This window comes from Stenella coeruleoalba (genome assembly GCF_951394435.1).
Source record: "Stenella coeruleoalba genome assembly, chromosome: 15".
NCBI classification, from domain to species: Eukaryota; Metazoa; Chordata; class Mammalia; order Artiodactyla; family Delphinidae; genus Stenella; species Stenella coeruleoalba.
The window spans coordinates 70,577,204-70,601,334 of NC_137161.1; the positions used below are offsets into that span (position 1 = coordinate 70,577,204).

The 24,131-nt window shown below is 51.9% G+C and overlaps 1 protein-coding gene across 1 annotated transcript; it reads left to right on the forward strand.

The window, feature by feature from the left end:
• Positions 1 to 1,996: 1,996 nt before the first annotated feature.
• On the forward strand, positions 1,997 to 23,808 carry KDM8 (lysine demethylase 8). Its single transcript, XM_079946206.1, has 8 exons — positions 1,997 to 2,495; positions 10,973 to 11,468; positions 13,805 to 13,971; positions 15,381 to 15,513; positions 17,254 to 17,298; positions 21,395 to 21,544; positions 22,362 to 22,454; positions 22,547 to 23,808. The coding sequence occupies exons 2-8, from the start codon at positions 11,001 to 11,003 to the stop codon at positions 22,709 to 22,711; spliced, it is 1,221 nt and encodes a 406-aa protein (XP_079802332.1). The 5' UTR covers positions 1,997 to 2,495; positions 10,973 to 11,000; the 3' UTR covers positions 22,712 to 23,808.
• The last annotated feature ends 323 nt before the right edge of the window (positions 23,809 to 24,131 follow it).

Sequence of the window (24,131 nt, forward strand, 5' to 3'; positions counted from 1 at the left end):
GGCTCAGGCTGAGAGTGGGCCAAAGTTCAGGGGCCTGGAGGAAGGAGAGAATTTAACCAAAGTTTAGTCAACAAGTGTCAACAGGGAATTCCCTGGCGGTCCAGTGGTTAGGACTCCATGCTGTTGCTGCTGACGTTGCGGGTTCAATCCCTGGTCGGGGCACTAAGATCCTGTAAGCCAAAAAAAAAAAGTGTCAACCGACAAAAAATGTACAACCTAAACACTGAGAGTTATGTTTTATTCGGGGACATTACTGAGGACTCCAGCCCAGCATATAGCCTCTCAGATAGGAACTGTTCCAAAGAAGTAAGGGAGTAGCCTAGACATATAGGAGTTTTTGTAAACAAACAAAACCTATGTAGTCAAACAGCAAAAGATTACTGCTAATCACAAATATCAGACATCTCACGTTAATGATTTCACTGCTTTTCCATGTTTGGGAAGATGCAAGAGTCTGGGCTCATTAAAACGATTCCTTTGCTATGCATCTTAACTATCAAGGGCCGGTATCCTGTTTTTCTCCATCCTGAACTCTCCTCAGGGTGCACCGGTAGGTGTGGCTACAGTAGCTGACGGCTTGATGGCAGGCAACACTTTTCTCATCCACACAGGAATTTTGCTCAGAATGATTGGTGGAGACAAGCAGTTCAGCTAGTTACTTATGAGGCAAAGAACAGGGATTTGGAGGCTCTGTGGCTGGCCCTGTCATAGGTAAACGAAGTGGGCATCCATGAGTTCCCCTAAGTCACAGGAGGAATGGTGGTTCATTGCAGCAAGTACCTTTCCAGAACAAAAAAGGGTAAGGGGTCTTCCTCTAACCTTCACTGTTGCCAGGAGCACAGGGCTCAGGTAAAATTCAACGCTGTCATCACCCAACTGGGGATGATAATTATGATAGTACTATCTACAATTTTCATATTTTAAAAGTACCTCGGAAGTGCTTGGTGCGTAGTAAATGCTCAATAAATATTTGTGAATCTCACCCGTGAGATCTGGGAGGGCTGGGTAAGTTGATTCAGTGTGTTTTCTTTGGTACCAGCACAGTACCCAAGATCCACTGATCAGCTGAATTGGCCTTGAGCAAGCCTCAGTCTCCCTGACAGTACAGTTACTTTTTTTTTTGGCTACACCACGCAGCTTGCAGGATCTTAGTTCCCCAACCAGGGACTGAACCTGGACCCTCAGCAGTAAAAGCACAGAGTCCTAACCCCTGGACCATCAGGGAATTCCCAGTTTCCTTGACTGTAAATAAGACATGATAATCTCCACCTCACAGGCTTGTGAAGAGAATTACATAATTTGGAGGAGTCTAGGGGGCCCAGACAATGCCTGACACATCTCTGGTAACCAGTGACAAAGACTCTCTCCTCAACTTAACTCTGGTCGGACTCTTCTGAGACCTCTTTGTAACTACACCTTGCCCTTGGGCTCCGTCTTTGATCTGCTTTGTCTAGTTTTAGCAAGAATTCTGCTGGGTCAGTTTAGCAAAAATCCCTTACCCTTCATATCTGATCAAAATCCTTATCCTTCACCCTTGATATCTTATCACCCTGGCCTGCCATCAGCAAAAAACCTGGGACCTTGGTTTAGCCAGAATTCCCCTTACCCATTATGTTTCCTCTTAATAAGTTTCCAACCACTGACCCAGATCCTGCTCCTTGGCTATCAATCTCCACTTGTCCTTGCTGTATTCAGAGCTGTGCTCCCTCGCTCTCCCCTATCACAACACTTCCGCCCCTCCCATCGCAGCAGTCCCAGTGAATAAAGTCTGACAAATACCACAAATAAATTTTTCTTTAACACCAGTAAATAAATTTCCCTCCTATTTCCACGTGGATTCCAAACGCAGTATGAGCAGAACTTTCTATCGCCTCTGTTCAATGCTTCAAAGGGCCTAGTCCTTGGAGACCATGGGGAGTGTGCTCAAAACCAAAACCCCCAGTGACGCCCACACCACTCAGCACCACGCTAGCAGGGGCAGAAGGACGGACTCTGGCTCCTAGCCCGCCACTCCGTACTGAAACCCTGAGTCCTCCTCACTCGCACAGGCCGTGGATGCAGCACTTGGGGGTGAACTTCGAAAAGTCAGGATCTGCGACTTTCCGAAAGTACGAGTATTTGACCACTTTATCTCACTGAGCCTCGATTTACCGCTCTCTAAAACAGAGAGAAAAATCCGAGTTGTACGATTAGATAAAATGGTAGATGTGATTGTACACGAAGTTATCGTTACAGAGGCAATCGCAGGTGTTACCCACTTGGAAACAGAAACCGAGGCGAAAGCCCAAGCCTAGGCCGTCGCTCCACCCTCCGGCTTTTAAACGGGGCGGGGCGGGGCCACGGCATCGATCACTCGGCGCTCCTCTAGGCACGCCTTGGTGATCGATACTCCTCGGGCAAGCCTCTGACTACTCGGAGACAGCCGGAGTATTCGGTCCAGAAGGAAAAGTCGTCGCCGGCCTCCGACGACTCGACACTGTCCGAACTCGAGACAGGTGAGTTTGAGCAACTCGAGAGGGCGGGCAGCTCTGGCTCCTTAGAAGCGGGGAGGCCGGGCTGAGAGGGGAGGACTGCGCAGGCGTAGCGTGAAGGGGTGAAGCAGGAAAGGACGGTCTCGCGCGTGCGCTTTGGGAAGCCCAGGGCGGCCCTTCAAAGCAGCGAAACTGAGCCGGGGGGTGGGGGTGGGGGTGGGGGGGTGGGGGGGTGGGGGTGGGGGGTGGGGCAAGAACCTGGGGTAGCGCATGCGCTCTGAGAACGCAGGTTAGCCGTTCAACTCCAGCGCCTCCAGGGGTAGGAGGAAGGCCCTGCGCGTGCGTGGTGCGCTTCTTACGCCAGTCGTTTCTTTTTGCGCGTGCGTGAGACTAGGCTGTCGTGTCCCTGCGCGGTTCTTGGTGTCGCGTTGATGCGACTCTAATGCACTTGCGAGGCTTCCGATTTCCGCCGTGTTTGTAGTGGCAGGTGGTTGCCGGCTGACCCTCCCGGGCCAGTCGTCTTTTGTCGGTCTGGAGCTAGGTCGACTGGGCACGCTTAAACCATTGGGCCCCAAATGTGGACCAAGGGAAATGAAGCCCCGGGGGAGGCGCCGGGGAGGGAAAAGGTGTGAGACCTCGGGGTGGAGGGTTGGTGGGTTACGTAGAGCCCGCCCAGCCCGCTCGTCGTGGGGGACCCAGTGGGCCCTGTGCATGTGGCCGCCTGGAGGACGGCGGTGTCTAACTCGATAGGGGTTAATTCTGAGCGGAGATGGGTCACCGTGCCCAACAAGTTTGGAGTAAATCCAGGGGCAGGAGGTGGGCAGGTGTTGGGGCCACACCGACGGCCCAAGCCCGATCCTGTCTGCTCGTTACAAGACTGGGCAGCCTGGTCCCAGAAAGCCAGATTGAGGCCGACGTATTCTGGGAGGCGCTTTAGAGTTTTAAAGATAACTTAAGAGAATTCTGGGATGACTGCGGTGGCTTCCTAGAAGGCTTTATTTTATAAACGTCAGGAACCTACTTAACTAACAGCCAACCAAAGGCCAGCTTACATAATGCCCTCTATCTGGATGGTGAATTCATGAAGTCAGGACCTGAGTCGGGCTGTTGTCTACAGCCTGTAGTTGGCTTCTTGGTGTTTAACGTAACCAGCAAGAAGCCGTTTATGAAGTTCAGATTAGGCTGGTTTATAAAGCCAAGACAAAAGCCACTCTGAGAGGTTAGCTCGTACAACCTTGGTCTGACCCCCTTTTCAAGATGATTTCCTATGCCAACAAACAGTCCACTGAGAAGAGCAATTCTATGCTGCCTGTACCTGAGCTTCCTGTGGAAGCTGTCTCATGTCATGAGACCGGTACAGACAAGTGGCACTCCAGAAGGTCAGTTTACAAAGCCAGGACACACGACCACTCAGGACACAAGACCTTCCTCTGGAAGATTTGTTCATTTAATACAACCTTTTATAAAAGGCAATTCACCTCTACCCTCACCCCCTTCAAAAAAGCCTTATGTAACCAAGAAGAAGTCTTTTAAGACCAATACCTGTCTAGCCCTAGGAGACTGACTTTAAAGTGAGGATACAAGGCCACTCAGGCTTTTTCACATGGCCTGTGATTATGGGGACCATGGGTCTCAATGTGCCTGGAATAATGCCAGTTTATGATTTGTCCCTGAAAACTACTATCAGTACTTCCAGTATTCAACTTGTGTAAGATGAAATTCCTACGTGCAGAAATGGCAGTTCCAAACAGTGAAAAAAAAACATTGGCAAAAATGATGAGAGTAAAAGATTTTGCAAAAGAAAAACGTATATTTTACCAAGCTAAATAAATAAAAGGCTTATATATAGCATCCTGGTTTGTATGATAAATTCCGTAGTTAATCCACCTATACCTACTAGAAGGCTGTTTATGCAAGTTGCTTATCCCTTTTACGTGGAGCTCTGGGAAGCCAGTGTAAAGGCCAGTTTGCAGTCCCACTCTGAAAGACTGTTCACACAGTTTACCCTTGATTCCCTCCTCTGGAAGCCTCGTTCGTTTAATACAACCTTTTATTAAAAAAAGGCAGTTCAGTGAGGAACTCTGGGAAGCAAATCAGTAAAGCCAGGCCATGAGGCTACTCAGGCTGATACCTTACTCCAGAAAATTGCTTGATACAATTGTCAAGAAACCTTTCTATCAGACTAATGTGTGGGGAATGCTGGAAGCCTGATTTGTAAAGCCTGGACGTGAAGCCATTGAGAAAGGCAGCGTTATGTAGCCTCTGCCTGACCTTCAGTGGAAGGCCGTACCAACTGGTTGGTTGTTTGAAGGCTGCTGGTTACAGCCCACATGAGGCCAGCTCCTCTGGAAGGTTGTTTCACACAGCTGACAAGAAGGTGTTTCACCCAGCCAGGGAAGGACCTTGCTCCTATAAGGCCGTTTCAGATGGCTAACAGGAATCATGGAACATAGGTTTGTACAACTAAGACAAAGTCCAGCCTTCACCTGGCCCTCAGACGAGGGCCCAATATGTAATGAAGCCAGTTTTTAAAACAGGTCATGAGGCCACTTTGGAAGACTTTTATGTAACACGCTGTGGCTCCTCCTCGGAAGGCTGTGTGATTCGGCAACTAAAAGGCCAAATCATGAAAGATTCTGGGAGGCCGATGGAACCAAGCCATACATAAGACTACTCAGGTGGGTGGTGGCCAGCATGGCAGCTCACCGGGTTGCTACAGGCTGCAATTGTAAGCCCCCCCGGGAGACTAGTGTTTAAGATCAATCGTGAGATGCACAGGGCCGTTTCAGGTGGCTAACACAGAGGCAACCTGTAAAACCATTTTGAAAATGAACTCACAGCCGTCCCGAAGCTCTCACCTCTGAAAGGCTGTGTCGTGCAGCATCAGCGTAAGTCTCTCTGAAGGCTTTGTTGTAAGACGTTCACTGAGGAACTCTGGATTCTATTTTATGTGGCCACGAAGAGGCTGTTCTGTACAGCCAGCTGGAGGCCCTCTCTCCCAGAGGGCTGGGCCACATGGCCATCAACCTGCGGCCCTCCCCTCAACCAGCTGGCGAAGCAGCACATCAGCCGCCTTACCAGGCCAGTTTATGAAAACCAGAGACCACCTTGGGAGGTCATTCTACAAAGCAGCACGTGGGGCCACCTTAGAAGCTGGCTTTGTGAGGCCTTTGCGAGGGACTATTTTGTAAGGTCACCCTGGGAGGCCAGTTTACAAAGGTTAAAATCTGTCCCAGGGAACTAGCTTATAGCCCATTTGAAACCCTCCAGGAGGCTATTTTCTAAGGCCACCAAGAGACCAATTTACAAAGTTGGTACATAGGCCCTAGCAGAAGCCATTTTTGTATTAAGGCAAACAGTCGTCTTCTGGGAGGCCTTTTTGTAGACCTTTGTGAGAAGCCAGGATATGAGGCCTCTGAGGCCTTTTGCACGCTCAAGGTGAGATTTTTCGAAATTGCTTTATGAGACTCATGTGAGACACTCAGGGGATGAGCATTGAGGCCACCCAGGAAGGCCAGTTGGTGGGTCCACGTGCTGCTTTGCGTGTGGCTAGTGGATAAGACCATGCTGGAAGTCTGCACTGTGAACCTTTTTTTTAAAAATATATTATTTATTGATATTAGTATAGTATTTTTTAATAAATTTTTTAATTTTTATTTATTATTTTTGGCTGTGTTGGGTCTTCATTGCTGCACACAGGCATTCTCTAGTTGTGGCGAGCAAGGGCTACTCTTCGTTACGGTGCGTGGGCTTCTCGTTGCAGAGCACAGGCTCTAGAGTGCGCGGGCTTCAGTAGATGCAATACCTGGGCTCAGTAGTTGTGGCTTGTGGGCTCTAGAGCACAGGCTCAGTAGTTGTGGTGCACGGGCTTAGCTGCTCTGCGGCATGTGGGATCTTCCCGGAGCAGGGCTCGAACCTGTGTCCCCTGCATTGGCAGGCAGATTCTTAACTGCTGCGCCACCAGGGAAGCCCCGCACTGTGAAGCTCTTAACGAGACCAACACAAGACATTTATGAATCTTCTAGGAGGCTGGAGATAGAAATCATCCTGTCGGGCTTGGGCCAGGCCACTCAGGCTCTCTGAGTCCTGTCATGCAGTAAGCCAGCTGGGAAGGATATCCATTGTGAACCCGGGACTGAGCTGGGATCTAAAGCTGCAAAAGCTGATGCAGTCCTCATGCCCGAACATGAAGAGTGTCTGAGTGGACACTGCCACTTACTGTGAAGTTTTGGACAAGTTGCTTAATCTCCCAACTCTCACTTCATTCATCTGTAAAACCTCACACTGTAGAATTGTGAGGGATATGTTAGATAATGTACATAAAACATGGAGCATTGGGATTTCCCTGGCTGTCCAGTGGTTAGAACTCCGTGCTTTCACTGCAAGGCCCCGGTTTTGATCCCTGTTCTGGGAACTAAGATCCCACAAACCGCGTGGCACAGAAAAAAAAAAAAAAAACCAAAAAACATGGAGCATTGACATGGCGCGTACGGAAGGGCACTGAGGTTGAGCTTAATCTCAGTTCTGTCTCTGCACAATCGATTGACTGTGGTCTGGACTTTTTTTTCTGGACTTTAGTTTTCTCATCAGCAAAATCGGAGGGTGGGGTTGCAGGGGAAATGATCACATACACCCCTGTCCACTTCACAGTATGTGAGGAACAAATAAAATTCGAAAGCGGTGCTGGGGATAGACTGCAGAACTGAGAAAAACTCTGAATTACTGCACTTACTTTAGGACAGGCCCAGGAAGAGGCACCTCAAAAATAACAAGCGAGAAGGGTACACCCTTCTCTTATGTGAAGTGATAGGGTTTTCTCATCTGTAGAATGGGGAGAAGAATAATTCCTTCCTCAGAGTTTTCTTGAGAGTTAACCCAGATGTGCAGCTTTATCATGTGCTGGCTTGTGATCTTGTGGCTCCGGTCCCTCGTTTATAAGATCATGGATTTGTGAGCTAGACTGCCTGAGTTTTAAATTCCTGCTCCACCTCTTATTAGCTGAATTGCTTTGGGACATCATTAACTTCTCTGCTTTAGCTTCCTTATCTGTAAGATGGAGATGATAATAGAGAGTTTCTGTAAGAATTAAGAGTATATATAAAGCGCTTGGAGCACTCCTGGCTTTACAGCAAACCTTTGTAAGTACTTTATCAGCTTCGTAGGGTCATTGTGGGGGTGAAATGAGGCAAGTATTCTGTCTGCTGAAATGAGCTGAAATGGAGCCCAGCAATAGGAATGGCTTGTCCGAAGCACCCTCAGGGACCATATCTCTAGCATCCCTCACACATCTTTGTTTCTCTGTCTACTGCTAACGTGTTCACACACATTAGAGCTAAAGGGAACCATGCTTTCTCCTCCTGTTCTTTGGTGTGAGTTATAGATGGAGTCCCAGCATGTCCAGGAAATCTGGTAGGAGTGTTTATTATCTATTGCTGCGTAACACATCACCATAAATTTAGTGACTGTAAAACAACACACGTGTATTATCTCTGTTTCTGTGGGTTGGGCGTCTGGACAGGGTTTAGCTGGGTCATCTACATCAGGGTCTCTCACAAGGCTCCAGTTACGGTGTCAGGGCTGAGCTCTCATCTGAAGGCTCAGCTGGACAAGGATCTAAGTGCCTGTGGTTGTTGGCAAAATTCAGTTCCTGGAGGGCTGCTGGACTGAGGCCCTCAGTTCCTAGCTTGCTGTTGGCTCTAAGCCACCCTCAGTTCTTTGCCACATGGGCCCCTCCAACAGGGCCACTTGCTTCATCGATGCGTGCAAACCAAGAAGGCAGTAGAGAAAGTCTGCCAGCAAGATGGAAGGTCCAGTCTTATATGACCTGATCCCAGAAGTGGCATCTCGTCACTTTTGCCATCTTAGACCAAAAAGTAAATAGCTACACATACCAAACCTACACACCTGTTGGTTAGAGGCAAGTAATAATCGTTTTCTATCGCTGATATAACAAATTATCACAAACGTGATGGCTTAAAACAAAAATTTGCTAGCTTACAGTTCTATAGGTTAGAATTTAAACATGGAACTAAAATCAAGGTCTCAGCAGGGCTGCATTCCCTTCTGGAAGCTCTAGAGACCACCCACATTCCTTGGTTTGGGACCCCCTTCCTCCATCTTCAGAGCTGGCAACATTGCATTGTCTAACTATTCTGTAATCACGTCTCCCTCTGACTCTGACTTTAGCCAGGAAGGATCCTTTCAAGGACTCCTGTGTTAGGTTGGGGCCAGCCAGGTAATCCAGTATAATCCTATCTCACAGCCCTTATTCTTCATCACATCTGCAAAGTCCCTTTTGCCATGTTAGGTAACAGACTCACAGGTTCTGGGGATTAGGATGTGGACGTCTTTGGGGGACGTTATTCTGCCGACCACTCAAATCACAGGTCCTGCCCGTACTTAAGGGGGTTAGATAAGCGTGTTCGTAACAGCAAGCAGGGATCATTGGGCTCTCTTGCGCCTTAGGGTGACTTTCTTCCCTCACGAGAAGCGGAGCATGTGATGGGGCTTTATCACAGCAAGTCTTCGTTCTTGCCTTCACCATCCACCAGTGGCTCTTGAGTGTCAGTTACTTTTAAGGGTCAAATAAGGTTCTTTTATTATTAACCACAGAAACCCTGGTTGACATAAGCAAGAAGAAATTTCTTGGGAGACTGTGGGGCCCACAGAATCGACGGAAAGCTGGAGACCTGGGCTTGGAAAGGACGAGAACTAAAGTGCATCCTAGGAATTGCGGACAATAATTGTGAGGCCCTAGCAAGAATAGTCTGGTCCAGAAACTGCCACTAGGACAAAATGAAATGCCAGCTATCTCTGGTCAAGCTGACCTACTTAAAGTTCACATGCAAAGGAGGCAACTCATTGTCTAGCTTGGGTCACATACCCACCCCTTGGCAACATCCCACCAGACTGATCTCAGTGGGTATGATGGAATTTCTCAGAAGGAGATGGAGGTATGTTGTCAAGAAAGAGAAGAGGATTCTGAGCCACCAGAACTCAACAAATACCCTCTACTATGTTCTCTGCCATCTGTTTCCTCAATAATAGAAGGAAGTTACTGCTTCATTCAGGGCAGGATAACTGCTGCAACAAGCATCAACACCGTAGTGGCTAAACACAACACAAGTTTAGCTTTTGCTCCGGAAGCATTCCAGTGTGGATATTCCTAGTTGGGGGGCTGTCTTATGGCTCTGCCATCCCCTAAGGCCTCAGAGTCTTTAGCTTCCAGCCAGTGGATAGGGAAGGTGTGGAGGATCATACAGTGTTTAAGTGTTTATGGACCAGGCCTGGAAGGGGCATGCGTCACTTCCATTCATTAACTGGAACAAGGTGCTGTGGTCACATCTAATTACAAGTGAGAAATGGAGTCTAACTGTGTGCCCAGGAAGAAGATGGAATGGGCTTTGGTGAGCTTAAAGCAAGAGTTTGTTTTTGTAGATAAAGTTTTATTGGGACACACCATGCCCATTTGTTTACATACTGTATAAAGCTGCTTTCACACTACAGTGACAGAGTAGTAGCAACAGTGACTGTATGGCCTGCAAAGCCTAAAATATTTGATATCTGGCCCTTTACAGATAAAGTTTGTTGACCCCCAGCGTAGAGCAGTCTCTGCAAGAAGCATGATGGTCCCTATTTCTTAGTATCAGATGAGACAGGGCATATGGCAGCTGTTAGTATAATGCCTACAACATTGTAGTGCAGATAAATCACCGTAAGTTGAGCAGTAGAACCTATTCACATGTTAGTACTTATTCCTAGAGACTGGCCTGCCATCTGTATATGATGTGCAGGCTAAAGTCACTAAAGGCACCAACTGTGATAAACCTTTTCGTATAGGATTTATGTATTTCCAGGTTTCCTCCAGAGACGTTAAGATCTCATTCTTTCAGTAGTCCTAATTGAGTGCCTACTATGAGCTTGACTCTGCAAGAAGCTCAAGGGCTATTCAAACCCAAAACACTCTCAGAGCATCTTGGCAGGCTTCACATAGGGGATCATTTAAGTTGGGCCTTAAAGGTTGGATAGGAGTTTGCCAGAGAAGAGGGGTGTTGGAGGCATTTCAGACAAGAATAATACATGTTACTCTCTGAACAAATATGGGTCCGGTACCCACTGTGTGCCTAGTGTTACGCCAGGCCCTGAAGATGCAGTGGTGACACCAGACAGATAGGGACCCTGCCCTCACAGGTGCCCTCACAGGGCGGAGAAGACCATTGTTGAAGACTCAGTGCAGATGAGATGTGTGTTACATGGGACAAGTCCGGAAGGCTTGGTAACCTATAGGGGTCCAGGTCTGTGCGTGGTCTCTCTCTCAGTCTCTCTCTTTTCTTAGGAAAATAGTTTATATATTTTTAAAATTTCAGTGGTTGACATTTTGGCCACTGGATGTCATCACAGATCTAGCTTGTTTTCCCCCAGTCTTATTTTATGAAAATGTAGAACTGTAAATATGTAGGCATACAACGTGGTGTTTTGCTGTAACTTATCTTTCCCCCCAGCACTCATCGGACTGAGCCGGCTGGGCTGATGGCGGGGCCGGGCACGCTCTGGGAGGCCCTCTGGGCACTCCTGCCCCGCACGAAGGAGGAGCTGAAGCTGGAGCTGGGAGAGAAGGTGGAGGGCAGCGTGGTGACACTGCTGCAGGAAGCCGCTGAGCTCTTCTACGGGGACAGGAGGCAAGAGTGTCTGCAGACCTGCGAGGCGCTGCTCGACTACTCCTGGGAGAAGCTCAACACAGGGCCCTGGCAGCACGTGGACAAGGGCTGGCGGCAGGTGTACTCCTTCAGCTGCCTCCTGAAAGCCGTGTGTCTGTGCGCGCCGCCGGGGGATGCTGCCTCCGTGGCCGCCGCCCTGAAAGCCTGCGACATGGGCCTGCTGATGGGGGCGGCCATCCTTGGGGACATCCTCCTTAAAGTCACTGCCGTCCTCCAGAAGCACCTGCTCTCTGGAAAAAGGCCCGCCCCCGGCCCGAGCCAGGAGCCGCTTGGCATAAAGGTATCCGGGGGCGGGGGGGTGGGCAACCACCACTGACCGCACCCAACAAAATCCATCAGCCCTGTTTTCCTAGAAGTCACAGGTCAGCTCTCCCCTGGGCTGAAGCCCCTGGCGTGCTGACCCCTCTGGTTGAAAAATGGCATCTCCATCGATTTGGAAATGGAAGAGCCTCTTGTCTCAATTTTTTTTTTTTCCCAGTTTGTGCAAAAGCCGTGCCCCTTGGGGAGAGCAGGAGGGTGAAAGCTTTGTGGTTCCTGAGAGGAATGGCTCAGAGGGATTGTGTGGCCGAGCCCTGCAGCCAGCGGGAGCCCTTCTCTTTCAGCTTCTTCCTGGCCCCTTGGCTGAGGTGTCACCCACTTTCCTGGCTGCCTCTGTCTTTGTGCTGCTGAGTTTGGATGAGACACTACAACTCACGTGACTAATCGGTCCTGCCCCTTAGATACTTGGCCGTGTCCTCACTGGTGTTTAAGTGCATGTGAGTCACTGAGGGTGGTTTCCTCAGGCTTCACATCCCAGCACTGACAGGCGGACCCACTCACAGCACCTCTGGGCAAGTCAGTCACCTCCTCTGAGCCTCAGTTTCCTTATCTGTGAAGTAGCAGAGTGCTGACCCCCGGAAAAAAAGGGCCGAGACTGTACTGGACACTGGGTGAGGGAGTTACGGGGTGTTTTCGACATTTTTCTAAATATTTTCTTGTTTTCAGAATTCCCTACAGTGAGCATTATTTTTCTATAAGAATAATGCAAATGGATGTCATAAATACACCATACATGTAACTGAAATAAAAAGTGAGCCTATAAACAGGGAAGAGAAATTTGCAGCAAAGCTGTCAGAGAGGAGATATCTTTATTGTATAAGAATTACACAAATCAACAGGGGAACAGAAAAATCTGGGCCCCAGGAGGTGGAGAGACCAGACACACGAACAGACTGTTCACAAGGAGGAAACAGATCTGTTAAACATGTGGGAAATGTCCAACCTCACCTCTGGTTTAAACAAACAAACAAACAAAGCAGCCGTTCTTGGCTCTGAAACTATCAGATGAGATTTTATACAACACCCAGTGTTGCCAAGGGTGCCACAGGGCCAAGGGCATGGGGTGTTGGTGGACCTTTCAGAGGGTCGGGCAGACGTGCGGATCAAGGGACAAATATCTGTCCCCTTGGACCCAGGGGTTGCACCCACCCTTGCCCCGGCCAGGGCTGTCCCAAGGGATATGGCGGTGGCTTCATGGCCAAGGTGGTGTTCGCGGTCTGGAGCAGTGTATACATTCAAGGGGGTGGGAGCTCAGGCTCTGAAGGCAGCTGCCTGGGTTCACATTCCTGTGCCACCCCCTGCTGCCTGTGCCACCTCCATTCCCCTGCCTGTAGGAGGGGCTTTGCTCGGCAGCCTTACTGAGCCCCAGCGGTGGCCCAGATGTGCCGGGAACCAAGGGCGTGGTCCAGACGCCCGTCCTGGAGCTGACATTCTAGTGAGGCTGTGAAAGAATGTCTTCTCCCAGGTGGTGAGAAAGGGGGGGAGGCTGCTTCAGACAGGGTGGTCGGGGAAGGCCTGTCTGACAAGGGAGTACAGGGAAGTCAAAGTCTACACTGGGGACAGTGAGAAAAGAAGAGGCAAATACAAGGCCTCGCACATCGCCTGCAGGGAAGAATGTTAGCTGTCGCTGCCGCCACTGCGTGAGTGTTGAGAACGGGCCTGGGGTCCAGCAGGGGGAGCAGAGGGAGGTGACAGGTGCCAGGCGGCAGTGCTGGGTGCTTTACGTGTGAGGTCTCGTCACCCAGTGGGGTTTAACGTGTGGGGAAATGGGCTCAGAGACAGTAACTTGTTCAGGTCCCTCAGCTGGGAGATGGTTAAGTAAATGATGAGGCAGCCACTCAAGACATTGCAAGGACTGAGTGGCAGCATGGAAACTACTTTAGAGAAATTATTGGACAGAAGAGGCAGAGTTGCTTATTCATCGTGAATCTTAGAGTGGATCAGAGATGCATATGTGTGGACAAAGTGGGAAAGGAACATACAGTAATGAGAAGAATCCTTGTATGTTAGATGGTGGAGTTTGGGATAGTAAGTTTTCCTCTATGAAAGCAATATATTAGTTTTATAATTAAACAAACATTTTAAATGAACCGGTAGAGAAGAAAACATCTTGGTATCGTGAAAGGTCAGTAGTCGCAGTAGCAGCAGTAAAACTGACAATAAACGTTAACTGTTATTATTGTTACTAATGACACCTCAGCTGTCTTACTACCATTGATGCAAATTCCTAGTGGAATGCCTCGAATTTTGGCCTTTCTGCAGTTGTTGCCATCTTGTTTTGTCTTTAATTTTGAACAGAAAGCAAGGAATGACCACGTTCCGATTCCAGATATGACGTCAGAAAGCACGGTGCCCCGGCTTCACTGTCCATCCCTCCAGTATTTCAGGAAGCATTTCTTGGATCCAGGGAGGCCTGTGGTCTTGGAAGGTGTGGCCAACCACTGGCCGTGCATGAAGAAGTGGAGGTGGGTGTCTGCTGAGGGCGGTGTGGTTCCTCTTCCCAATTTAGCATCCCCAGAGACCCCCAAATTCCTCCTCCCATCCCCAGGTGAATACAGCCCCACAGACACTTCACTGGCAGTGAAGTGAGATGGATGGCCGAGGGGCTAAACAGGCATTAAAGGCACAGTGCTCTGAAGCGATGCCAGAGGTTGTAAGATTCTTAGCTTCTACAGCTTGCCGGCCCTAAGCAGTTTTTAAGGAGTGCATCATGGAAGTCCAATGTTAAGTCCATTATGCAGTTTTGCAGGATCTCAGGAATTCTGTGGAGTTTCTTAGGGGTTCCTGAGCCTTGAGAGTAGAAATAAGAACCCAAGGGCTTCCCTGGTGGCGCAGTGGTTGAGAGTCTGCCTGCCAATGCAGGGGACACGGGTTCGATCCCTGGTCCGGGAGGATCCCACATGTCGCGGAGCAACTGGGCCCGTGAGCCACAACTACTAGAGCCCACTCAACTAGAGCCCGTGCTCCGCAGCAGGAGAGGCCACCGCAATGAGAAGCCTGCGTACCCCAACAAAGAGTAGCCCCCGCTCTCTGCAACTAGAGAAAGGCCGCAAGCAGCAACGAAGACCCAATGCGGCCAAAAATAAATAAATAATTAAAAAAAAAAAAAAGAACCCAAGACAGCCCCACCCCCTCTGCGTGGGCTCCAAGGGCTCCTGTGTTTATTCTCTCCTCATATCTGTTTCCAGTCCCTCCTCAGATTCATGGTGGCGAGGTCAGATCAGGCAGCTGGACAGTAGCCTAATTTTGAAATGAGGAGGCGTGTCTCAGGCAGGTGGATGGAGCCAGGCTGTCTCGTGGCAGTGGTTTTGCGGAGGGAGTGGTTCCCGCTGACACTTGTGTGCTTGACCACGCAAGGCGGGCACATGCCATGTCTTCCCTCATTGTCCCCTCCCTGGTTCCTGTGCGACGGGCACTGTCATTACCCACAGTTTGCAAACGGGGAACAAGGGCTCAGAGAGGTGAAGGAACTTGCCACAGGTCCCCTGGTGGGTGACAGGCAGGGCTGGACTCGGCACCAGGCCACCGGAGGTGAGGACCCAGGCCCCTCACCACCCCGCACTGTCCTCCACTGGCCCGAAGAAGATCTCTGCTTGTGACAGGGCGAGCAAAGAGCGAAGTTGAAAGGCGCTAGGCAAGCAGGGAAATAGAGCTGCCCAGCAAGAACCAGATTCATTGGTTGTATCTGCAAAGCTGCCCAGCGCCAGGTGGGCAGGTGACCTCGCCTCTCTTGCACCTGTGTCTCCTCAGCAGTGAATTGGGTCTTCCTCCACCTCGTTTGTGCCAATGAAAGGAGACCAGCGTAGCACATTTAGCAGGGCACCCAATGGGTGTTAGCATACGATGGCGATGCCAATCCCTGTTTTCCAAATAGTCTGGAGTACATCCAAGAAATCGCTGGCTGCCGCACCGTCCCAGTAGAGGTCGGGTCCAGGTACACGGACGAGGAGTGGACCCAGACGCTCATGACTGTCGATGAGTTCATCAGCAAGTACATCAGGAATGAGGTGTGTCGTTTGACTCCTGTCCCCTAATACTTAGGAGGGAGGGGACGCGTTACATTTGGACAAATAACTTCCATGTGTCGCCAGGGGAGGTTTTGGAGGAGTCAAGAAGCTATTCTTTAAGGGCCTGTGGTCAGTAGGCTGGCCAGCACGAGAAAGGCAGGCGGGACATAAGGTTCCCATTTCAGGCCCTTTGTTTTTTGGAGGTTTTTTTTCTTTGTTTGGGTTTTTTTGGTTACAATTTAGTGGGTTTTGGTATATTCACAAGATTGCGCAACCATCACCACTATCTAATTCTAGAACATTCTCATCACCCCGAGGAAACCCCGTACTCATTAGTAGTCACTTCCCATATCCCCTTCCCCACCATCCCCAGGCAACCACGAATCTGCTTTCTGTTTCTATGGATTTGCCAATTCTGGACATTTCACATCATTGGCATCATATAATATGTGACGACGTGTGTCTGGCTTCTTCTATTTAGCATAACGTTTTCAGGGTTCATCTCTGTCGTAGCACGTACCAGTGCTCCGTGCCTTTGTAGGGCCGAATACTGTCCCTTTGATGGATAGACCGCATCTTGTTTGTCCATTCCTCAGTGGATGGCCGTTTGGGTTGTGTCCACTTTTTGGCCAGTATGAAAAATGCTGCTGTGAACATTCACGTACACACTTTTGTGCGGACGTGTGATTCTGTTTCTCTTCGGTGTATACGAGGAGCAGAATTGCTGGGTCAGATGGTAACTCCGTGTGTAACCTTTTGAGGAACTGCCAGATTGTCTTCCAAAGCAGCTGCACCATTTTGTCATTTCTTACAGTGAGGGCCTTGGGTGTCTTCCTCTTCCTGATACCTGTTGGCCACTCTGGCCACAGTTTGGGTCAGTGGTGCCCAGCATCCCATCTGCCCCGCCCCCATCTGACCCTTGCAGAGGCCCTCGGGCATCTTCAAAGAACCCCTGAGCGTCGGGGAGCCCGGTTTGTAAAACACTGATCTTTGAACTCATCTGATTGGTAGAAATTTTCACAAAATGGTCATCTCCAGTGCAGGCAGTTGTAGGAAAGTGGACTCTCACATTAACTGCTGGTGAGATTGTAAATGATGTAACGCTTGGGAAAACAACGTGGCAGAAGCTATTGAGATTTAAAATCCACGTACTCCCTGACTGCATTGTTCTCCTCTTGGAAGCATGTAAACGTCAGGACCAGAGCATTCGGCTGTTTATTGAAGCACCGCGGCAGAACCACCTTAATGTCCACCAGCAGGGGGATGGTTGAATGAATAATGATGCATCCTGTCTATAAGCATGCATGCATCAAAGGAGTGAGTCACATATGCGTGTACTGACCTGAAGAGGTCGTCATGGTATATCACTAAATGAAGAAAGCAGACGTCACAGTAATATAGATTGTATGATTCCATTTTTATTTAAAAAAATCCTTATGTGTGTACAGCCCCTTCACGTTTCATGTGAGAAACCTGAGCCCCGGGGCTCAGGGTGACTTACTCAGGGCGGAGGCAGGGCCAGATCTGAGTCCCCCCATCAGCCCAGTCTTGCTGGCTGGCAAGGGATCACATTCGCCCCCGGGTCGGAGGAGGGGGTACCAAGCAGGCCGGAGACGAGGGCCCTCCAGGTGACGCCTAGGACAGGGTGCTGAGAGCCAGCCACACGGGCAGCTCTGAGGAGGTGTCCCACGACTAACGGGGCTTTTCTGTGTCGCCTCTGGTCTTTCTCCCGTGGAGTAGCCGAAGGACATCGGGTACCTTGCTCAGCACCAGCTCTTTGACCAGGTGAGTCCGAGCCCCTCTACCCTTCACCCTCTCCCCTCCTCCCACCTCCCTTCCTAGGCGCTGGCCCCGGAGGGTTGGAAAGGGGTCGCAGCCTCGTTTGCTCCCCAGTGGTACTGCCCCCTGCGGTGAGCAGGGAGGCCCCTGTGCCGCTACCCGTGCCCTACTCGCCAGCGGACAGCAGGGGAGCAGAGCAGGCCCTAGGATGGCCCCCAGGGGATGGAGTCTAAAGCCCAGGCAGGTGTGGTCAGAACCGAGGAACAGGTCCCCCAGGTGAGGGTGGCAGGCTGTGACCTGACCCAGAACGAGCGAGTGGCCGCTGACCTGGACTCACAGAGTTCCCTGGGCAGGGCCTGGAGCCGCCCTGACCACCTTTCGGTCGTCTGCTTACGAGGCAGGCTCCCGGCACCTGGGCCTGTGTGCTGTGGCAGGGCCCGGGTTCCACTCCTCTGGGTACCCTGACTGGCTGGATGGAGGACCCTCAGGACGAACTGGTGGAGACTGAAAGACGAGGGGGCCGTGGGCTGGAGCTGAGGGGAGGAGCAGGGCTCGAGGCTGAGGCCAGTCCCAGGGAGAGGCGCCTCATGAGCCAGGGTCGGAGGGCAGAACGAACCCCACGTGCTGGGCGCGTCCACCAGCGTGAGAGGGTTTGGTCAGAAAAGCAGAGCGGGAAGCCGAAGAGGGAGGCTGGGGCCAAGCTGGCAGGGCCTTGAAGGCCAGGCCAAGACGGCGAGGAGCCTGGGACGTTTGTGAGCTGGAGGGTTCCCACTCCGAGGTGGTATTCCCGGGAGAATCCAACAGGGGCGCCGGGGGATGCAAGGAGAGCGCCCAGGGGAAGAAGAGGGACGGTGGCAGGCTGCGCTAGCTCTGTCTCCGTCACACATCCTCCCCTGAGACCGTCCAGGTGTGGCCCAGACAGCGCCAGCGTCCTGGCTTTTAGAGGTGCAGGGTCCATCCTGGGCCGCACCCAGATCAATGGCACCAGCATCACCCGTCACCCAGACCTGCGTCAGGTGGGGCCCGTAGCCGCCAAATGCAGAGCTGGGGAAGTGCTGGCAGGAACCAGGACCGTCTGGCTCGTGGGGAGTGAGGAGATGGGGCTGTGCAGTGCTGTGCAGGATGGCCACAGCTGAGTTGGCAAAGGACAGGAAGAAAGGCCGCAGAAGGTGAACAGGGACTGTCTGCGGGGGGCGAGAGGGCGAGGGGGTCCCTCCCTCTCTTTTCTGCGGTTTCCAAATCATCTATAATGAGTATGTATAGTCCTCATAACGAGAAGAACGAGACTTTGTTTTCAAATGCAAACAAAACAGAACAAAGTGAAGTGTAGCGTGAATCAGATTCATCCTGTGCTTTCAAAGCCGTCCAGTTAGGATGCCGAAACGCTCAGAGGAGGGCTCACCCTGGGGAGCCCTCCGTCCACCCCTTGCCTCATCCCCCGCTCTCCTCTTCGCTCTGTACTTGGGGGGTGGCCCAGGCTGTGGCCCTGGTGGCGGGCGGCAGATGGCTGCTTTGTAGGCCCCTGTGCACGGGCGCTGAACCCTGCCCTGGGGACGCAGGGACAAAGGAGACAGTCGCTCTCCTGCCCCGTGGACCTGAAAAACACACGTATCTGATGGTAATGAGCGCCTTGAAGGAAAGGAGAAATGTACCCTACAAAGGAGGCTGGGCGGGGCAAGGGCTCTTTCCATCTGATGGTCAGGGAAGGGGTCTTGGGGAGGTAATGTCTGAGCAACAGCCCAAAAGATGAGCAGTAGGTACCCAGCCACATGGCAAATATTTTGCCCATTTCTTTTTTATTGGGTTGTTGGTCGTCTTATTTTGAATTTTAGGAATCCTTTATATATGTTCTGGATGCAAGCTAGTTGTCAACTGTAAGCATTGTGGGTATTTTATCCCTGTCATCAACTTGCATTTTATTTTCTTCTCGTGTCTAAAAGGACATGACAAGCGCCATGCCAGCTGGGAGAGCAGCAGGTGTGAACTTTCACCTTCAAGGGGCAGGAGAGTTCAGCGTGGCCAGAGCCGAGCGCATGAAGGGGAGGGAAGTGGCAGATGGGGCCTGAGAGGGAGATCAGGGCTGGAAGAAGGATGGTTTTCTTAATGTGAAGGGAAGTATTTCCAGGATGGCTGTGGCACTGTCTGGGGAGGAGTTGGGGTGACAGGTGTGGAAGCAGGGAGACCACTAGAAGGCTGCTGCAGCGGTCTAGGGAGAGCTGACGCCGTGCGTGGAGAGACGGGGTTAGGACGTGTGTGAGCTGCCAGCACCTGACGTGGTGGGCGTGCAGAGATCGAAAGAAAGGGAGCAGCCCAGGAAGACTCCTAGTTTGGGACCCGAACCACTCATTAGATGGAGCTGAGGCATCCTGGGGGACTCGGCAGATGTGGTCTTGGCCAGGCCTTACGCCACAGCTGCCCAGAACGGGCAGTGCTGGGCGGGAGGCGAGGTCAGGGGCTGGGTGTGTGCCCTGAACAGGGAAGACCTGGGTCATTCGGGGTCAGGACCACAGCCAGTGGGAAGCTGGGGTCCCTGTCCTGACCGGGGGGCCCCAGTTGGGGATGTGCCAGCCTTCAGGAGCTGCAGGTCCAAAGTTACAGGGGGGCAGGAGGTGATGGGGCCAGGTGGGCTGTGTCCTCTTGCCCAGGCGTCCCCATGTGAGGACTCGTGGGTCCTGAGTCCTGTCCTCTCTTGCTAAGTAAAGAAAAGGGGGATTCAAGTTGATCAGGCCCCTGCCACGTGATCTCAAGAGACCGGCCTGTCCTATCCCCTGGTCTCAGTCATAGTGGGGCTCGGCCTCCCAGGGCCCCTGGAAGCCACAGGTCAGCTTAGCTCCCTGTCCTGGAGCAGCTTCCTCGGGAGCCCTAACTTCACAGCCTCCCGGAGGCCCCTGATGCCGCCACGCAAAGGAGCAGCACAAGCTCACTTCCAACTGGGCCGAAGTCCATGAATGGTTTTAAGACTTCCACACTTGACCACGTCGCTTTTTTTTTTTAACCCAATTTTTATTATTTGTTTGTTTGTTTATTTTTGGCTGCATTGAGTCTTCGTTGCTGCCTGTGGGCTTTCTCTAGTTGCGGCAAGTGGGGGCTACTCTTTGCTGTGGTGCACGGGCTTCTCACTGCAGTGGCTTCTCTTGTGGCAGAGCACGGACTCCAGGCCCGTGGGCTTCAGTGGTTGTGGCTCGCAGGCTCTAGAGCGCAGGCTTAGTAGTTGTGGCGCACGGGCTTAGTTGCTCTGCGGCATGTGAGATCTTCCTGGACCAGGGCTCGAACCCATGTCCCCTGCATTGGCAGGCGGATTCTTAACCACTGTGCCACCAGGGAAGTCCTGACCACATTGCTTGATGCCACCAGCAGCCTGGCATGAGGGTGCCCCCTTTACCACATCCTCACCACCACTGTGTGTTACCACTTTTTCAACTTCTGCTAATTTGATCAGTGGGAAATGATGACAATGTTTATTGCTAATGAGACCGAAACCCTTCTTTATATCTAATTCATCTTTATGTGTGATCTGCTTTTTGTCCTTTTCTTATTTGTATACCTTATGTATTGGGATCCTTATTATTTTTCCTTATCAGTTTGTGTGCACTCTCTACATTAACCTTCCTTTACACAGTTCAGATGGTTCCCATTTCACTCCCCATCTTTGTATTAAGTAACTTCTCTTAAATGTACCAAGTGTGATTGCTTTACCATTAGGAAATTTTGGAAAATCTTCCCTTCCAGAGATTTCATTAACTGCTCAGTCCCATTTTCTTTTTGTTTTTCTTTAATTTGATGTTCTAAAATTAGAAAATTGCAAGCTGGTTTATTTTTAGGTACAAAGCAGTGGTATCAGGTTTTTAAGAAAAGGAAACAAAGTTAAAATGCATATGACGTGGAAAGAAATCTGAAAATAAAATTATAACCCTTCCCTAGCAATTATGTATTTACTTTTTAGAATTGATTTTTAAACTCCTATACAGTAAAATGTGGCTACAGTCATATTATTACACAAGAAGAGAGTGTGTATCGGCCTTCTGGGAGAGTCAGTGGACTTCTAGGCTGCTGTGTCCCACAGGCCTGGTCTTGAACCTCCACGTCTGCTCTGACCCTACAGATCCCGGAGCTGAAGCAGGACATCAGCATCCCCGATTACTGCTGCCTGGGCGCCGGGGAGGAAGAGGAGATCACCATCAACGCCTGGTTCGGTCCCCAAGGCACCATCTCCCCGCTTCACCAGGATCCCCAGCAGAACTTCCTAGCCCAGGTTGGAGCTGCTCAGAACATCGGCCTTCCCCCTCCTCCTGGCCCAGCCACACGCGGCCTGGCCACGTTGTCCACATTTAAACACTAAAGAGATGAACCACTGACAGGGACGTGGACAGAGTGAAAACAGAGAAAGAAAGGTACCAGGCCTCAGCGGGGGGCCCTCTGCCTGGTCGGGGCGGCTTCCAGACATGGCTCCTGCATCGTCTGGGTTCCCAGACGCCTCCTGAGGGCAGAGTGGGGCCGGGCGCCATCTCCGGATGGAGCAAGTGCCCCGACGGCTGCCTCTCCCCTGCCGTCCATCAGAACCAGGCCAGCTTCTCCTGCCAGAACCCTCCAAATACGGGGAACCTGCTCAGCCAGTGGGTGGTTTTATGGAGACCCAGATAGAGCAGCGCGCCACGTGCGTGCGTGTATGTTGTAAGGGGGGGGGGCACCTGTTATAAAACCACCTTCCGTCGCAGGAAGAGAGGTTTGACAAGTGAGAGTGTTCTTCCAGCCCGGGGACCGGTCCCCAGAGGCAGCAGAGGGGCCGGGAGCCAGACCGCCTCTCAGCCTTGCGAACGTGGCCATTCACTTAACCTCTCTGTGCCTCCATATCCTCACCTGTAAAATGCGGGGAAAGGATAAACCACCTGGGATGGGTGTGCTGAGGCTCAGAGTTAACACACATGCAGCACTGAGACCGCGGTGCCACCGTCGAGGGCCTGTTAGCAACAGTAGCGCAGGCAGTGACTCCTAACCTGACGCGTGTGCTGGGCGCGGGGCGGCCGGGGCGGCCGGGCACCTGCTGAGGAGGGCGGCTCTCTTCCCTGCAGGTGATGGGCAGGAAATACATCCGGCTATACTCCCCGCAGGAGTCAGAGGCCCTGTATCCTCATGACACGCACCTTCTTCACAACACGAGCCAGGTGGGCCTGGAGGACCCGGTGGGACCCACCGTTTCCCCTCCTCCACACCCCGTCTCTGAGAGCAGGCCAGTGACTTCCTTCGCTTTCCTCAGGTTGACGTGGAGAATCCCGACGTGGAGAAGTTCCCCAGGTTTGCCGAGGCCCCATTCCTGTCCTGCATCCTGTCTCCGGGAGAGATCCTCTTCATCCCGGTGAAGTACTGGCATTACGTGCGGGCTCTGGACTTGAGCTTCTCGGTCAGCTTCTGGTGGTCGTAGCCCGAGAGGAGGGTGCCCGGCAAGCAGACGCGCTCGTGGTCACACATCCTCCGCCCTGTGCCCGGCCCGGCCTGCGCCTAAGGACTCCCTCGCCTTGGCACACGCAGGGCGAGGGGTGCCCAGGCCAGTGTGGGCAGCAGAGGCAGGCGGGTGGGACCCCAAAGGGACATTCCCGGCCCACAACCTGCACAGAAGCTCCGGGGCTCTGAGGTTGGCTGCCTGGATTCAAGCCTGGCCCTGTCGCTTAACCGCTGCATGATGTGGGGCAAGGAACTCCACTGTGTCTCCATCTGGGGAACAGGGCGGCGCTAGTCCTCACCACAGAGGGCTCTGGGGACGTGGTGTGGGCAGAGCTGCGCTACAGACCTCAGGCGCTGTCACCAGCCTTCCTGATTATTACTGTTGTAAATACTGGCCTGTCGGGACAGCCATGGCCCGCAGGCTCTGGAGCGGGGTGGCCATGGCCTGGTCACGGGGGTGCTCAGCTCAGGCCTCTGATGGGCAGTGGGGAGCCTGGGGCAGTTTCTGGCTTGGTTACTGAAGTGTAACCTGCCTTCAGGGAAGCGCACAGCCCTGCCAGCTTGGTGAATTTCCCACTCCACACGCTCCCAGCAGCCAGGAACCACCTGGCGGCCCTCCTGCCCCTTGCTGCCGCCATCGCCCGGGACCACTCCTCTCTGAAAGAGGGTTTTAGGCCAGGAGAGAGGCCCAGGCTTCAGACTTTCCATAAACACGTTTGTTTGTATAAAACATGGGTGGTTCTGTTTGAATTTTGACCAGGTAAGGATGCTGGGGGCAGGGGTGTCACAGACCTGCAGGAACAGCTGCGGAGGCGGCCCAGGGCCATGCCTCTACCCACCAGGCCTCTCTCCCTCCGTGGCCACCTCATGTCTGCTGGTCTGACCTTGGCCTCGGTCTCTTCCCTCTTGTAGGTAGCCTTCTTCCCAGGGGGAGAAGATGGCCCCAGCAGGTCAACTCCAGATCCCAGCACCTCTACCCACAGCTCAGAAACCTCAGGGAAGGTTCTGACCATTGGGCCTGGGACCTTCGCCCATTCTGGGGCAATGCCGTGGGGCAGGGAGTGGCTGCTCTGATTGGCGGGGCCTGGCTCGCAGGCCCCCCCTGAGTTACTGTGAGAAGGGGGGTGGGAAGCATTGATGGGCAGCTAAAACTAGCTACTAATGTCCTCTGTAACCAGGCCAAGGAATTTGAACCTTATCATGTAGGTCTTGGGGCTTCAGCGTTTTGAGCAGAGAGATCATCAGAACATACGCTTGATTCTCAGCAGGGAAGAGGAGGGGCTGATGGGCAAAGCTGCAGGGTGGCCGTGGGTCTGACGCCGTGGGTGAGCCCGGGCAAATACGAGAGCTGTTTAGAAAGGAATTGTGGGCTCTGTGAGCAGTTGCTTGTGAGGTCGTTT

Coding starts and splice junctions, on each gene's coding strand:
- KDM8 (XM_079946206.1), top strand. CDS start 11,001: ATGGCGGGGCCGGGCACGCTCTGGGAGGCCCTCTGGGCACTCCTGCCC. Junction 15,514..17,253: donor GCAAGTACATCAGGAATGAG/GTGTGTCGTTTG, acceptor CCCGTGGAGTAG/CCGAAGGACATCGGGTACCT. Junction 21,545..22,361: donor AGCAGAACTTCCTAGCCCAG/GTTGGAGCTGCT, acceptor TCTTCCCTGCAG/GTGATGGGCAGGAAATACAT.